This window comes from Misgurnus anguillicaudatus, chromosome 24 (assembly GCF_027580225.2).
Source record: "Misgurnus anguillicaudatus chromosome 24, ASM2758022v2, whole genome shotgun sequence".
NCBI lineage: Eukaryota > Metazoa > Chordata > Actinopteri > Cypriniformes > Cobitidae > Misgurnus > Misgurnus anguillicaudatus.
In genome coordinates this window covers 9,335,085-9,352,592 of record NC_073360.2, presented here as the reverse complement: position 1 = coordinate 9,352,592, position 17,508 = coordinate 9,335,085, and the positions used below count along the sequence as shown (strand labels likewise).

The following is a 17,508-nucleotide window of genomic DNA, read 5'->3' as shown; positions in this document are numbered from 1 at the left end:
AAATTCCATAAATATTTTACATTTCTACATTTAGCAGACATTTCATTACATTTCATGTGTAACTGTCGTTCACCACAGACATTGGGCTGAACACACCAAAACTATTAAACGCAAAATGCCTTAAGGACGCCGAATGCCAGCTGTTTTCAGCCGAGCGCTTTTAGCTGTGATACTTCAGCTGTGAGCCGGTTGGTTGCTGTGGTAATGTCCCGCCCCTCCTCCACTGTAATTGGACAGCCGTGTGAGAACTGACATAAATAAATAAAAAATAAAACCCTGAGCGCCGGTTTTGCGCAAACAGAAACAGGAATATATATTATTTTTCAAAAATAAAAAACCACCCCAGAAAAAAGGGCACTTTCTCTCCAGGAATAAAAAGGGCAGGTGCTCAAGCCATTTCGATGTCTCTGGGCCCTATCTTGCACCCAGCGCAATTGACTTTGTCAGTGACGCATGTATCATTTCGTATTTTGCACCGGCGCACAGCGGGTTTTTCCCTCCACAGACGCACGTCGGCAAACTAGGGAATGAACTTGCGCTGCCTGGGCAGTTCAGCACAAAAAAGGAGGCGTGTTCCGGCGCAAACCATCACTTATGCTATTTTGCAGTTTCAAAAAACACTTGCGCTACTAACCAAAAAAAAAAAACTAGTCTAAAGTCAGTGGCGCGTTGCGTGTAGTTCATTATGCTATTTTAAGGGGGCATGCTTGACCATAATGTATAGCGTGCACAACGCGCATTGCTTATCTAATCTACACAGAACAGTTATTTTTGCAAATTATAAATTGTTACAATAAAAAATATTAACACATGAGATAAGGGAAATCATTGTGGTGAGCATTGTGGTGATAGTTTTTATGTATTGTGTGGCTGCATTAAAAAATTCTCATGCAAATAAAGATTAAAATATTTTCATAAGTTTGTTGTGTGGCTGTATTACATTTATTTTATGTAAATAATAATTAAAATGTTTTCATAAGAAACCTTTATGTATATGAACTTGATTTGTAAGTGTACTTTGGGGTTGGACCTTGCTTGCGTTTCCGATTTCAAAGCCCCCAAACCCTTTCAGCGGTGAGGGTGGACGCAGCGATGTCCTCTGCTGGCGTCAGGTCATGTTTAGAGGCAGATCCACCTCCCGTTACACGGCATGCCCGATTTATGCTGGCAAGCTTGGGATTCCCCCGTCTCCTGATATCATTGTAGCGGATGCCAGCTGATGAGACAATTGTGGCTATATTTCCTCTCACGCCTGTTTAACCGACGCTGATTTGTGCGGGTTTCTCCCAAGTCCCATCCCCATACAAAACAACTTCTCTGTCTTTGACTGCTCTTACAAGAATGCCGGTCTCCTCGGCTGTGAACCACTCCTGGCGTGCGCCTGGTAAATCCGTCATTATAATAGCAACCCGCTATTGAACTTGCGCCCTTGCGTTTAAAGGGAATGTTGGATAGCGTTCTGATTGGTTTATTTGACGTTACGCCCAAACCACACCTATGAATAATGAACCTACTTCAGACCAACCCCTTATTGATTTGCACCTTGCGCAAGAGTCATTTCTCCCGCCGGGAAAATAGCAACAGCGCCCAAGATCCGCCCACAAAGTCACTTGCGCTTTGCGCTTCGCACTTGCGTTTCAGATCGTTAAAATATGGCCCTCTGTGTGCACGTGCCTGACAGTGACTGTATCATTTCTATTGTAAAGAATTGGAGAAATATTAAAGAATTAAATGGATTTAAACGTTGCTTGGCTAAAAGTATGCATCTAAAGTAAAAGTAACTTAAATGGGTGTGTTAGTGCCCCCTGCAGGCATTTGTTATAACACATAATTTTTATTACAATGGCTGCATATTCTTGTAATGTTTTTACTTGTTTTGATACATTATTTGAACCAATTATTATTGCATCATCATTATCATGTAATTTTAAAGATTATTGCTCACTTGGGTGTATTTTTATTACCAAAAAAATATGAAATTACTTCATTATCAATTAGCTAAATAATTGTTTACTCCTAGATTAGTTAAAACATTTTTTTAAAATAATGTGATCGCAACCACAGGCGCAAGTAAATCAAAATCTCACGTATTTTGTTTGCAATCGGCGCATACGTGCATGTAATGCAAACAACACGAACAATAGCAAACATTTTCCACCTCAGTTGTTATTGTACTGCACTTATGACATTTACACATTTTAAATGGACAAATACAAAAAAACCATCAAGAATTATGTCGCATTTTTTAAATTAAAATAGCGAATAAACAATCAAATATTAATTAACAGACACGTCCTGCTGTAATCGTTGCTGCTGTTGTTCCTGTTGATCAATTACTGACTCAGTATCCGTTTCTGGATCATATGTGTAAGACTGTATCTAATTGTAAGCCAAAGTTATTTAAAGAAACCTTTTATTTAAGTTTGATTTTCGTTAATGTCAGAGCTGTTAGATTAGTATCCAAATGCTGTGTGTACTCGTAACTCTTCAGCTTGGGCCACGTGCACCTTCAAGTGTTCGAGTTTTTCCGTCTTCATCAAATAAATTTAAATGGATATAATGGTTTTAATAGGAATTGTATTAAAGGAAAGTATAATAGTGTCTGATGGTCTCTACTGGTAATGTGTTGGGGTGGAATGTTATCTGGTGGATGGGAACCAACAAAGTTTAACCAAAAAGTCTGGGCATATTCGATGTGCCTTACGATTTGGGTACATTTTGTAGAAATATAGGCTGTGGTTTATTTATAGGCATTGATAGAAATGTTACATCCTGGATATTGTTGGGTTTGTCATTATTCATATTTGAATTGCAGGGTAGCTTCATTGTTGTTATGGAAAAAGAAAAACCAAGTCCCAGAAAAACATTCTGTAATGAAATTGCTTATTAAAAAAGCAGAATGTCTGTCAGTCTAAACTTACTGCTAAATGAATTCCCAGATGGTCTACTGCACGGGTCTTCAACCAGGGGTCTGCAGGGGGTCCGCCAAATTATTTTTAATCACAAACTATTAAAAAAAAGTAAAACGTATGTACAAAACATTAAAACCATGTTCCCATGTCCGTGTAGGCTTATTAAAGGTCCCGCGTGCAGTGCAATTTTAGCCTGCAGACAGAAAAGCATCATAAAACAGGTAAATCATATATGCACGTTTGTCTTTCTCTCAGAATGTTTTTTTAAAACCAGTGCGAATTTGTGTGTTCTCATCTATTTTTCTGAACTTTGACGGCTGTTTCAAGCTGTTCAGATTTGTTGCTAAAGCCCTAATTCGACAGGCAAATGATGACACCACACCAAGTCTGCATTATAAACTGTGACAAAACTATCGCTCACATTTAAAATCCGTAATGGTGCAAGATTCATAGTCAAATTGAAATCTTATAGAGATGCGTATGTACACAGTGTGAAACGTCATGCAATACATATGCCAAATTCCAATTTTGCATGCAAATGGTACGCCCATCCGTCCCATTTTTGTCCAATTTTGAACCATGGTCACTTGGAGTTGGGGTTAGAATTGTTGTTTGGGTTAGGATTAGGGCTGCACAATTAATCGAAAAAGAATCACGATCTCGATTCATACATAAATGCACTCTTCATTTTAAATGACGGCAATTCACTTGCATATACAGTATTACCCTGTATTCAGGTGCTGCGTTCACGTGTCCAGTATTTACATTACAATCCAAGATGCTATAATATCAGTCAAACTTGTTAACACACACACTCATCCAGGGTAAAACCAAACCCTATTCATTCACCAATCAGAGCCGATCGTTTCTCTCCTGTCTCATCTCATTTGCGGCGTTCCGCTGTCACTCGCGTGACGTATAGCAGGGCAGCAGACCTAAACACAGTCGTTTACTTGGCGGATTTTGAGCGGCAGTTTTCACAAAAAAGAAAGGATAAACGAGTGTCATTGTGGAAAATCCTGGCGACTCCGGAGGTCGCATCTGCAGGCTGCATACGTCATCAAGCCTGGTTCAATTGAGTTAACAGAGCATTACATTCGCGAGTCATAAATATACTACAACAATTTATATTTAACTAAAAATAGTAGTCAACTTTATAATGTTAATTGTTAATATTCTGAAATTATGATGCACAGCTTAGAAATGAGACCTCCAGAGGCTGCAGCCTTTAGATTGAGAAACGGACTTTGTGTCACCGCCACAAGTTCCCCATTAGGGGTTTTAGCACGAGGGGAAGATTGTAACATGTCTGCGTTTGTTATGATTTGTGAAGGACGAACCCAAATGCAGACAGATAACTCAAATAGGACTTTTTTTGTGTACAAAACAGAAAATAAAACCCACGAGGGGGCAAAACAACATAACAAGATACTAAATCAACACTAAACTGGACAAGACTAGACTATGACATTAAACACTAAACTTGACAATACACTAAATATAACACACTTGACTAGACTGGACTTGAGACAGAGTACTTACAGGATATAGGAACAATGCACAAGCACAGGACAACAAACACAAGGATCTTAAATAGAGGACAACTAATGAGGGCAACAGGTGACAGGAATTAAACAATAATGAGGAGGATGACAAGGGAGCGGGGTAAAAGAGACAAGACACTGGGAACACGTGGTCTAGTAAATCAATACTAAGACCACGTGAACCCACACAAAACATGGGTCTGTCATGATTCTGCCACAAGACTAGATTAAACAAAGGACAAGATGGCAGAACCATGACAGAATCCCCCCCTAAAGGAGCGGCTACCAGACGCTCCCCAGGGGAACACTAGACACGGGACAAGACAGACTGACAGATAGACAGACACCAAGAAAACATGACAAATAATATCAAAGGCAGACAAGAATACAATACAAGAGGGTTGGGGTGACATAATAAAAACAACAAACAAGGGAGGGGGGTCGGATGCAAAACATTGTTCAGGTGAGGAAGTCCAGGTAGGGTGGAGCTGGGTGGTCAAGGGGACTTGGGTTCAGGGGTAGTAGAGGGCTTGGGACGAGGAGTCCGGGCAGGCTTGGTGGGGATCTTGGAGGGAGCAGGCTTGGATGGGGATGCAAGCTGGGAAAGGGGAACAAAAGGAGGCAAGGCAGGGTTCCAGGGCATGGTAGGGGTAGACAAGGGAGCCGACGGGGGTGAGCCAGGACTCACTGGGTAGGGGAGAGAGTTCAGGGAAGACATGGAGACAGTAGCAGGGGACCAGGCAGACAAACAGGACGATGGAGCACGGGAGGAAGCAACTAAGGGGGCCGGTGAGACAGGGGGCGCTGTGGCTGGCAGCGGTGGGGCTGCAGCGGTGGCTGCGCAGACGGCAGGGGCTGCAGCGGTGGCTGCGCAGACGGCAGGGGCTGCAGCGGTGGCTGCGCAGACGGCAGGGGCTGCAGCGGTGGCTGCGCAGACAGCAGGGGCTGCAGCGGAGGCTGAGAAGTCAACCCCCTCCTCTTCTTCTTCCTTCTTGGGCGTGGCGCTGACGCCGTGGCAGGTGAGGGGAGAACTGTGGTGGGAGCAGTAGGTTCTGAAGAGGACCCCTCGGACGGCGACTCCCACGAAACCCTCCTCTCTCGCTTTCCACGAAGCGACATGGGTGGGGAGGAGCTCTCAGGGGCCGGAGGAGGAAGACTCGGGTCGCCAAGCACAATACCTCCCATGGCTCGATCCTCCGGGATGACAGACAGAGGGATGGGACCAGCGGAACTGGCTGGCTCCCTCCTAGAATTGACCCCGGGTCCAAACAGAAGAGGATCGTACCAGGTGGGACCCGGTTCAAGAACAACTGAAAAACTGCGTCCTCTCCTAGCGCAGCGACGGTACATCCAGTCCGCTGGGTTCTTAACTGGCTTGTGCATTCTGTTATGATTTGTGAAGGACGAACCCAAATGCAGACAGATAACTCAAATAGGACTTTTATTTGTGTACAAAACAGAAAATAAAACCCACGAGGGGGCAAAACAACATAACAAGATACTAAATCAACACTAAACTGGACAAGACTAGTGATGTTACGTCTGACACCGAAGCTCCGAAGCTTGCTTCAAACTCGAAATGTCTTTACAATGAACCAGTGCTTCGGAGCTTGTATCATTACGTCACTAGTCACGTGAAAATGACGTCTGAAGCAAATACACTGGTTCACTCCTGTAGCGAACCACCTGACTGCTTTGACAGCCCGATCCGGGGTTGACCGGTTTGAAACGTGGCGGCTGTATTTCTTATAAAAGTGAAGCCAAACCATGGCGATACCGTGGGTTATAGTAGTCGGAGTTTGGATTGTCGTTGTTGTTGAGGAGATTGTATTGAGATTATTTCATTGTTGTGATGGAGCCAGCGAGAAAGAGGAGTCGTTCCCAAGTTTGGGAACACTTTCAACTTATTTCCCCGAATAAGGTTATTTCTTTGGCATTTCTGCATAGTTTTATTTTTGTGTGATTTTTTTGTAAAACAAAAAATAATTAATAAACTAATGTTATCAAAACACAAATATTTTCTTTACATTGTTATTTCAAAGTCTCAATCAATTTGTATGATTTGTGATTTTTAAATGCTTTTTCTCTAAGATTGATTTCTAATTTCCGTGAAGCACTTTGAACTTTGCAATTGATCAATAAAAATTAAAATGACGCACGTCCTTCGCTAGCAACACAGAAAAAGCAAAAAGCGCAAACGGGCATTAAATATTAATATGACGTTGATTTTATTGTTTTATTAATTGATATTCACAAAACTTATCAACAAAACATCGATTAAAATTAAGAGACAAATTATATTAAACGAATTTTATTTTAAAGTAGCAAACAAAACTTAAATTAAACTTAAAATAATGTCTCACCCATTACAATTCTCCCTTCATATTGGCCTTTACAACTCCCTAGTCAGCGTTTATAATTACAGTCTCTCTTTCGTAATAAGCTAACTAAATTTAACAAAACATAAACAACATTACAACAATATTCAAACCCAACAATACTCAAACAAATATAAAACAGACATTATCTATAAGGATACATGTTAAAACAATCTGATATAATATTTTTAATATCTGGTTGGTAGATGTTTACTATTTTTGGCAAAACCTCCGTTGCAAACCTCCATTTACCTGAATAAAAATAATTTTTACTTTGAAAACGATGCACTGTCACGTTAACATCAGTTGTTCGTTTATAAGAATCGGTCTACGTTCATTTACACTGCAGCGCAACATCTGAGTTCTCAAACTAAAACAGTGTCTGCAGTGTTTGCCAACAAATCAGTTTATGAGGGTCGAAAACGGTGGTGTAGCGTAGAGCCCTGCACGGGCCAAAAATCTAGGCCCTGACCCGGCCCTGGCCCGAGACGCTTAGGCCCTAGCCCGGCCCTTGTCCGACAGCTTATCAGAATTCTCAGCCCGAGTCCGACCCGAGTCCGAACTTTTTAATTCTCCCCATTAAGAATCTGTGTCCGCAGATATAGTCACTGCATCGCGTGTGTTTGTGAGTAGATGTCTGTGCTGTCTGCTTTGAGGTTTTTATGAGAGAAGCACAAACTTTTTAATAGCCTATTTAATATGTAAAACTTTTGAAATAAAACTTTCTGCGGAGAAGTTAATGAGATCTCTATCGTCTCTCTTGCTACATGACGCGACAATTATTTATTATTTTAAATCCGTTTACAAGATAAATATATATATATATACATTGTGTTGTTAAACTGATGAAATTATCTTGCTATATATGCTACATTTATTATGAGAAGCCTTTTCTTTTTACTCTTACACTGTAGACAGTAATATATGTATATTATATAAAACTATGGTCGTGACAGCACATTATCCATTATCTGTTGGTTCATGTTGGTCCAGTTTAATTCAGGGTAATCCTTTAATAAAATGTATAATATAGTTATAAAATATTTTATTGTTTTGTAATATTCACAGCGCACATTCTCTCGGACAATTTTAAAATGAATTAAATTTAATTAAAATTCCGCATATAGAATTTGCAAAAGAAATCCGCAGAAATAGCAAAAAATAACTCCTTACACAGCTTGTACAGCTGTACTCTTGCAGCAATTAAAGCAGTTCGGTTTTGTTTTAAATGGCAAACTAGTTATATATTTTTTTTTTATTTACATTTTACATCAGTTTTTGTTGTTAAAGTTTTTTATGATAACCGGTTAGCGGCCGACAGTAAGTTGACGACATGTTTGATGAATTGATCCTCTCAAATCAACACTACACTTGCCTATAATAACAACTATATAAAATATATATTTTCAGCATATCACAATGTTAGTTTAAACATTTATTATAAACACACTCTATTTTTAAAAAGCGAAGGCAGGTTGCTCTGCTGCTCGCAGTTGCAACGAGTGCAGAAATAAAAAAATAAAAAGGGCTATACAAAACGAAACGAAACACACATGAAACAGAATAAACATGCATGCTAACTTACAACTTCGCGTTTGCATATACATATTTTTAAATGTAAGGACTTACCACATAACATTGATATTCATGTATCAATCAAACATTTAATCTATAAAAAAGTCGATCCATACACAAACAAGAAATAAAGACACAGCCTTCTTACACGAAATTAATACAGGGAGAAGTCTTTAATAGATTATGTCTTGGATGCTGTCTGCAAAGACAGTATCCAAGGTTTTAATCTAGTACTCCATGTATAATTTTTCCTGGTGCGCTGAATGTCCTGCTGTTTAAATACACTGTTAAAACAGCTGCATTGTAAATGTGTGGCTGTTCTTTGCGGACTCATGCGATAGGTTAAACGTCTTCCAATGTTTGTTTTGCAATCATAAATGTCTGTCAAAAGATTCTTTTAATTAAATTGAAAACTATAAAAAGATGGAGAAGCCTAAATAAGCCCGAGGTCCGGCCCGCGTATCTGCTGTGACGTTAAAATTGGCCCGAAACCCGACCCGAAGGGCGTAAACAGGTCGGGCCCTATCGGGCTCGGGCTGAAATGCAGGGCTCTAGTGTAGCGTAAATGAAATGCGTAAACGTAGTAAAAGTAACGCGTTTTAAAAGATGAATGCATTAATGTAAAAATAGCCTATGTGTATGAAATGTGATACAAATAAAATTGCCTTGCCTATATGTAATTGCAATGATTCTCACACAGATCAACATTGTTGTTACAGGTTCAGTGCTTGGTGTGTGATCAGCAATTGGCGTATAATAATAATACGTCTTCCATGCTGAGGCATTATAGGGCTAAGCATGAGCAGTCTGGAGGGTCAATGGAAAACTCCAGCTCTCAAGGTAGGTCATTTATGGAATAGTTTTCTACTGTTACAGTATGAATAAACTTTACTTAAAGTTTAAAGGATAATTCCGGTATTTAACACTTTGAGTCTCATTTCTGGTTTGTTTTGGATGAACTACAATGATGGACACTGAAATTTTGACAATGGGTCGTGTCTTGAGTTTTTGACTCGTTTAGAAGCGTCTCTTGACTGCTTCAGAATGGAAGTCAATGGCCATGCACAAACATGTCATTAAAACAACACTTAACGTTCATTTTCAAAAACGTGCTACTCACCGAGTGGTTCGTGGTGTTCGTTGATGATTAAAAACAAGTAATGTAGCGAAATACAGTTTCTGTCGTGTTTTAATTGGCATTTTGTAAAATTCCATTGACTTCTCTAAGAAGACTAATTACTCGCTGATATATCACTCCGCCGCCGGAAACGGGGTCTGTTTACCTGCGGTTGTAGTTTTTTCGCTCGGTTTCTCTCAGAAGGCTTGCGTGAGCAGAGCAACTGTGCCCTCGGAGTAGCGAAATAACAAACATCAACTTTTTCAAAAAATCCTTACATCTAAAATAAATTATGAAAGGTGGATTCTGGATGACCCGTTTGATTTTGAGTTTGACGTCGAGGATATCGTTTCGAACCTGAATATAAAGAAGAGGAGCTACATGTAAGGGAGATGGAGGCTCAGGCTATGGCTATGGAGGCGCCTGAAGCTCCGGCAGAAGCGGTCCCCAGGATCACGGGAACTTGGTGGTGTGCCTGTGGCAAATGCAGGCAGATGCCGACGGAGATAGAAAGTCGGTGCTGCACGGAGTGGGACCTTCTCGTTACAGCTGACATGGCCAGCCTGAATGTCTCGGTCGACGAGGCTGATGTGTCATCGGTATGCATCACAGACAACGAAGTGCGCCAGCTAATGTGTAAACCCGTGCTGGAAACTTTCTTCTGGGTACCAAAGATAAACTGGAAGAAACGCCCCACACCCGAAGGACCGAATGGACAACTGTCAGAAAGGTAAGCTACATTGATATATTGTATTTCCTAGTCGCTGACGCAGTCTATGCTCTCTTATGTAATCCTCAGGCAATACCGACTTGTGGCTTATCGTGTAATTCTGGAGTGGGCCCTCAAAGGCCAACCACTTGGACGAGGAAGTAGAATTGCATTGCCCAGTTGCGTGGTGTGGGCTGTTAGGGATGCATTCCCATCCCCAACTGGACAGTATGCGGGGTTCAAACCAAGCGAGATAGAGGACTTATTCTGACTTATTCCCACTTACCATTGGATTCAGCTTCTATTAAAAATGTTAAAATAAAATGCTATTTTTCCTTCTATGTCACTTGTCTTTGCATTTATTTACAAAGTACAAACCAGTCTGTTACGCATAAACATTTTCATATAGTATGTGTAAAAGTAACACATGTATGAATTTAATAAAAATGTCATATATCATTTTCTAACATTTATATAAAATATATAAAAACATATATACGCATGTGTTAAAGGGATACTTCACTTTAAAATGAAAATTCTGTCATCATTTCCTCACCCTCAAGTTGTTTCAAACCTGTATGAATTTCTTACTTCTGCTGCACAGAAAAATAAATATTTTGAAGAATGTCAGTAACCCAACATCTAACTGGAGCCATTGACTTCCATAGAAGGAAAAAAACAACTATGGAAGTCAATTGGTTACTGACAATCATTAAAATATTTATCTTTCTGTGCAGAAGAAGAAAGAAATTCATTTAGGTTTGAAACAACTTGAGGGTGAGTAAAAGATGACAGAATTTTCATTTTAAAGTGAAGTATCCCTTTAAAGGAACATGCCCACATTTTGGGAAGTTAGCTTGTTCGCCGTGTCCCCAAGAGTTGGATGGGTCCATGCATGCCTTTCTCATCTCCGTGCGTGCTGTAACTCGGTCTGACGCACCCCCCGCTAGCTTAGCTTAGCACAAAGACTGGAAGTGAATGGCTCCAGCTAGCAAACTGCTCCAAATAAGTGACAAAATAACACAAACATTTTCCTATTTATGTGTTGTGATTTGTATAGTCACAGCAAGTACAAATAACAAGGTCATATGAGACACAGCCATCTTTTAACAGTGAACATACTGGGAACTATATTCTCAGAAGGCGAAGCACTGCTTAAACCCAGTATGTACACTGTTAAAAGATGGCCGTGTCTCATATTGTTATTTGTACACCCTGTGACTATACATATCACAACACATAAATAGGAAAATGTTCGCGTTATTTTGTCACTTATTGGGAGCAGTTTACTAGCTGGAGCCATTCACTTTCAGTCTTTGTGCTAAGCTAAGCTAGCGGGGGCTGCGTCAGACAGAGTTACAGCACGCACGGAGATGAGAGAGGTATGTATGGACTTATCTAACTTTGGGGATACGGTGAATAAGCTTAATTCCCAAAATGAGGGCGTGTTCCTTTAAATACATACATGAATGTGTGTATTTCTATTGAACATACTAATTACACACAGGACACAAACTGTAAAGGTTCGCCCATCCCTAATGTAAGGAGGCCCTTAGTTTCTCAAGCATCAGTGTGGCAAGGGAATCTGGATTTATGTTTCCTGATGAGATCTTCTTTGGGGGGTCTCTCCTTATTGGCAATGTTAGGAGGATGCTGGACGTGTGGCATATTTTCCGGTGCTCTTTCCTCCTTTCTCTCCAACACGCGTTCCACAAGGTGTTTTGTGAAGTCCTGACTTGTAGGCTCATAGATCTTCTTGACTATCCATTCCTTGCTTTGTTTTGGGAATGTCATACTGTATCTTGGAAGTCCTAGAAAGAGAACATCACTGCTTAGTCAACTTGTTACACAAACACAATTAGGGACTTAATTATGAAATCTCAATACCTTCAGAAGTTTCTGCCTGCTCTCGGCCAACATTGTAATTGTTGTCCAGGATGGCTAGTTGTGTTCGAGCTACCATGGTGTCGTATCCAAAATGCAGTCGTTTAGGCAGATACTTTAGCATAATGCTGTGGTACACCTCCAAAGCACCTGTAAATCAAAGTGTTTCATTAGACATTGACTACACAGGTTGAAAAGTTGCATACTTGTTTCATAAAGCTACATACCTGTGTGTTTGAAGCGAGTCAACTGCTCAAAGTCGTTCAGAAGTCTTTTATCTTCTACAATAGTCCGTAAAGCCTTGAACACTTGAGACTCTGGGTGTAGCCATCGCTTTGTCCTTTGCTCATCTGGGTGTAAAGCAGGGTGAAAACATGCCCACTTTCTACCATCTTGCTCCCATGTGTGCTCCCCACAGATGTGGTGAAGGACTGAGGTCCACCGCCGCTTCAGTTCCTACAGAATATGTAAGGAATAATTGACGACGGGCCATTGAATTATAAGAAAATAATGCACACCAAGGTGGTAATGCAGGTGTGCATTATTTTTAAATAATTCAAAGGACCGGAGTCAATTATTCCGCTTATACCACGGTTACCACAAACATTGCTCTGGTGCCTGTTTTTAAGACATTTGACAAGTTAGGTGTGCGGTTTACAGAAAAATAATCAACACCCATAGAACATTTCTCAGCCAATTAGAATGCAGCATTCAACAGACCCGTGGTATAAATTTGTAAAACTACTTGTAACAAGACTATTTGTTCATCTGCTGACTGGATTTCAGTGCCACTTGGTTATCTTTATACATTCTTTATACGTTCGGGTTATTACCTCAGCACTCCCACCACAAGAGGAACACGAGAACCAAAAGTGATTGAGGATGGACCGAAGCCAGCCCTGCAGTTCCCGATTTTCCTTTTTGTTGGCGAGTGCTAGTAGTTTTTTCTTTATGCCTGTGTATAATAGTAATGAAAAAAACACAAAATTAACAAATTAAATGTGGGTGTGCCAAATGTGGTGTCTTGAGACATGGCGGGTCTTTATTTATTTGAAAAAAAAAAAAATAAATAAATAGAGAGAGTGAGAGAGTATTGCTACGCTTTTTTTATTTTGGTTATGTGTATGTAATATACGTAAGGAATAATTGACGACGGGCCATGCAATTATAAGAAAATATTATTTTCAAATAATTCAAAGGACCGGAGTCAATTATTCCTCTTATACCACGGTTACCACAAATATTGCTCTGGTGCCTATTTTTAAGACATTTGAAAAGTTAGGTGTGCGGTTTACAGAAAAATAATCAACACCCATAGAACATTTCTCAGCCAATCAGAATGCAGCATTCAACAGACCCGTGGTATAAACATACATACATACATACACACATAACCAAAATAAAAAAGCGTAGCAATACTCCAATGAAAAATAACAATATCAATCCATTGTTACAAATAATATTTAAAAATGAAAAATGTGCTATTCCCATTACATTTTCAACAAAAACAAAAAAAAATGTCCAAAAGGAGCAAGATGAAGCCGAAGCTTGTATGTTTCGGGTCTTGATAGTAATTGAGTCACTCACAATTTAAACTGTTTTGATACAACTACTAACCTTTTGCTACATGCCAAGTATCAAACTCGTGATGAATCATATGGAATTCCTCCCTCATTATTTTCCGAACTGATGGGGCCCGATCTGTAGTGATGAGATCTATGTCTAGTCCTTCGTTAAAAATTAGATGGTTGAGGCCTCTCCTACAGCCTTGGGACTCCATGGCAACTGAACTGCTAGCTTCCGTTACCTGAATAAATAAAATACAAATGAATGAATGAATGAATGTGCAATACATTTTAATTTAGAGATCATATGCCACCCAGTCCTCTTTGATCCTAAAAGGATAAGGGAAAACAAATAAAATACTCACTGAATTATGCTTTATATATACTTTCTGTCACCCAGAGTATAGTTTCACAAATCAGAGCAGAAGAATTTTGGTTTTACCTGTAGTAGTTCAAAGTGGATGATCTCATTAGTGGATAGAAGCTGAAACGAATAGGTGGAATACTTGCAGCTGTAGCCTGTAGAATGTAATAGTGTGACAACATGTGAGTCCTTAGTATCCGGATGAGAACACTTCTAACATGGTCTTACAATCCATAATTTCATGTATTAAAAAAAAACACTCACCTGGTGAGTCAGACCTTGCATCTCCACACAGCTCTATTGACAAGCCTTCAGCCTTTTGTCTCATAAGGCGCTTGATGAGATTCTCATGATGATTCCTGTATGCAAAGTGTACTACTGGAATAAGGTAGTGTGATTGGATGGAGTAGTACTGCGATTTCTGCAAGAGTTGCAAGTTTAGTATTCTGGCCCAGTCGTGTATTTCAGTGAAAGTTGTTCCAGAGAAAAGCATAGCAGCAGAAACAAGCAGGTTATTCTGTGCCATTCCTCTTGCATCAGGACATGATGCCCACCTGCCATGGTGATTGTTCATACATGTCCATTCAATCTTTATTTGGCTGCCTGCAGTTGTAACTTTTTTATCAGTGATGGGTAGGGCACATGTATGGCATGTTCTAAACAGTGTCATGAGGCTAGACTCGTTCACAATCCATTTTCTTTCATCCCACTCCCCTTGCCTTTCTGTGGAACATGAACTGGAGGTTGCGCTTGATGCTGATTGTTGACTGAGGCTGAAGCTCGTGTCTTTTGTGTCATCCTCAATGATTGAGGACATGCTGTCAGCCATCTGAAGCATCTCAGTTTCACAATCATCTGGCTGTTGAAAAGTGAAACAAAGTAATGCTTTCTAGTGATAATAAACATTGCATCACAACAAGTAAGACAAAACAATATACAAACTTACAGATAGTGATAGCCTCTCCCTGATCACAGGTAAAGCAAGGTAACTGCCAGATAAGGACTTCCTTGGTAATTTCGTGGAGTGTTGAGGCTGTTGCTGTGGGCTGGTGAGAACAAAGGACAGGCTGGAGGTAGAAGGCAGATCCTTCACAGGAGTTGAAGAAAGGGGAGCGTTGAAAACAAGGGGTTCTTCACCACCAACAGCCTGTAACATGTTGCAGAGCACACTCTCATCAATATTACTGATAGAAGCACTGTTGTAATGATGGCTCAGACTGTGCCATTTCAATGGTGGTTTGAATGATTTCTAGAGAAATATTGTTAACTTGCTACATCTACATTTGCCAGAGAAACTATTAATTTTTATGACTGCGTAACGATTAATCGCAACTAACCGTTTTCAGAATAAAAGTTTTTGTTTACATCATTTACATATGTTTACTGTGTATAATAATTATGTATGTATAAACACACACACACACACACACACACACACACACACACACACACACACACACACACACACACACACACACACACACACACCAGAAATAATTACATGTGTATATACATTATTATATTTATTTATTTATAATTAATACTACATACAAGTATAAATGCTTTATAAATATATTTCTTCTTAAAATTACACATGTATGTGTGTGAGTATTTATACATACATAATTATTATATACATATATGAAGTATAGAAAACTTTAACGCGATTAATTGTTATGCAACCCTAATTATTTTTATTGGGTCATTTAGGGAGATTAGCTAACGTTACACTATACATGTCTGGAAAGGTTATTGTATAAAGGAGTCAGCATTGTTTACATTAGCGGCTTTTGGCTCATTGTGGGGCTGACGTGTTTTACAATTCTTATCTGGACAAATGTAAACGTAGATTTTCTGTCTCCTTCTACAATACCCTTTCCAAAAATATATAGTTTAGTTAGTGTCCGTATAACTTTTGAGTCAGATGTTCATGCTAAACTAGTCATACAAATAACAACATTGTATATTGTTTAGCTTACCCCGAGGTCGTCTTCGTCAAGCGTTGGTCCACTTATCGTCGGCACAGCTGCCCTATTCAGAAATAGTTTCTTCGGAGACTTTTTTCGAGTACCTGTAACGTTATATTGAACATAGTCCTCGCGCCGAAAGTGTAAGCCACAAACACGATGGTCAGCTTCTCGAAGAAAATCTACAGGGGTGTTTATGTCAAACCCGAGGAATGAAAGCCACAACTTTAGTCGTTCAAGGTTGTGGTAAGGAAGCCGATGACAACACCGTGTTGCAGGGATTTTACCACAGTTTCTGACCGCACAGATTTTTCCCATATTTGATGTCTCAGTGACCAGCCTTAGGTTTGAAGTTGAGCTCGATTGTGACTGTCTATACGGCAAAGTGGTTGTCGCCATCAAGTGGTCGGGAGTGTGCTAACGCTTCAGACTCAAATATAGAGCGGAAGTATATACGCGGTTGTGAGGTATCTGAAAAAATAGTTCCACTATAGCAGATAACACGGATTGAAATCATACATTGCGCCAATATATTTGTTTTTAATCATCAACGAACACCACGAACCACTCGGTGAGTAGCACGTTTTTGAAAATGAACGTTAAGTGTTGTTTTAATGACATGTTTGTGCATGGCCATTGACTTCCATTCTGAAGCAGTCAAGAGACGCTTCTAAACGAGTCAAAAACTCAAGACACGACCCATTGTCAAAATTTCAGTGTCCATCATTGTAGTTCATCCAAAACAAACCAGAAATGAGACTCAAAGTGTTAAATACCGGAATTATCCTTTAACATGTATTTGCATATTTTCTGTCCAGTGAATCGCAAGCAACAGCTTGATGAGGCTCTAGTGGACATGATTGTGGAGGATTCACAGCCTTTCTCTATTGTGGATGACAGTGGCTTTAAAGCATTTGTGGCTAAGCTTGACCCCACTTATGCACTACCATCCAGGCAGGCTCTGAAGGTCATGGTGGACCACAAATATGAGGAGCAGAAGCAAAAGGCCATGGCTGAGCTACAGAAGACAGAGGGTGTGAGCCTAACTGCAGATATGTGGACCTCTATTAATATGGATGCGTATCTGGCCGTTACATGCCATTATGTAGATGACAAGGATAAGCTTGCCACAGTACTTCTGGGGGTACGGTCATTTCCAAAAGCTCACACTGCGGAGAACCTTGCAGAGGCCAAAGGTTGCTCTTTGAAGAATGGGGTATACAGAGCAAAATAAAATCCCTGGTCACTGATGCTGCTTCAAATATGATAGCCACTGCCAACAACTTAAAGATTAGGCATGTTATATGCATCGCACATGCCTTGAATTTGGTAGTCAAGAAGTCCCTTGATGCAACTCCTGGTCTGGAAGATATTAGAACAAGAGCACGAAGGATGGTGACTTACTTTAAGACCAGTACCACAGCAAAAGAGCGGCTCAGAGAGAAACAGGAACAAATGGCAAGTCCAGTGAAGAAGCTGATTCTGGACGTTGA

The 17,508-nt window shown here is 40.1% G+C and overlaps 1 protein-coding gene across 1 annotated transcript; it reads right to left on the bottom strand.

Moving 5' to 3' along the window:
- Nucleotides 1-11,638: 11,638 nt before the first annotated feature.
- On the bottom strand, nt 11,639-16,800 carry LOC129433653 (uncharacterized). The gene is made up of 8 exons (XM_055192316.2): nt 14,995-16,800; nt 14,313-14,907; nt 14,127-14,203; nt 13,737-13,926; nt 12,953-13,074; nt 12,347-12,575; nt 12,123-12,269; nt 11,639-12,046 (listed from the first exon to the last, which is right to left on the bottom strand). The coding sequence occupies exons 1-8, from the start codon at nt 15,202-15,204 to the stop codon at nt 11,796-11,798; spliced, it is 1,821 nt and encodes a 606-aa protein (XP_055048291.2). The 5' UTR covers nt 15,205-16,800; the 3' UTR covers nt 11,639-11,795.
- Nucleotides 16,801-17,508: the final 708 nt, after the last annotated feature.

Coding starts and splice junctions, on each gene's coding strand:
- LOC129433653 (XM_055192316.2), bottom strand. CDS start 15,204: ATGTTACAGGCTGTTGGTGGTGAAGAACCCCTTGTTTTCAACGCTCCC. Junction 13,927..14,126: donor TCCACTTTGAACTACTACAG/GTAAAACCAAAA, acceptor TTATTTATTCAG/GTAACGGAAGCTAGCAGTTC. Junction 12,576..12,952: donor CTTGTGGTGGGAGTGCTGAG/GTAATAACCCGA, acceptor CATATTCTGTAG/GAACTGAAGCGGCGGTGGAC.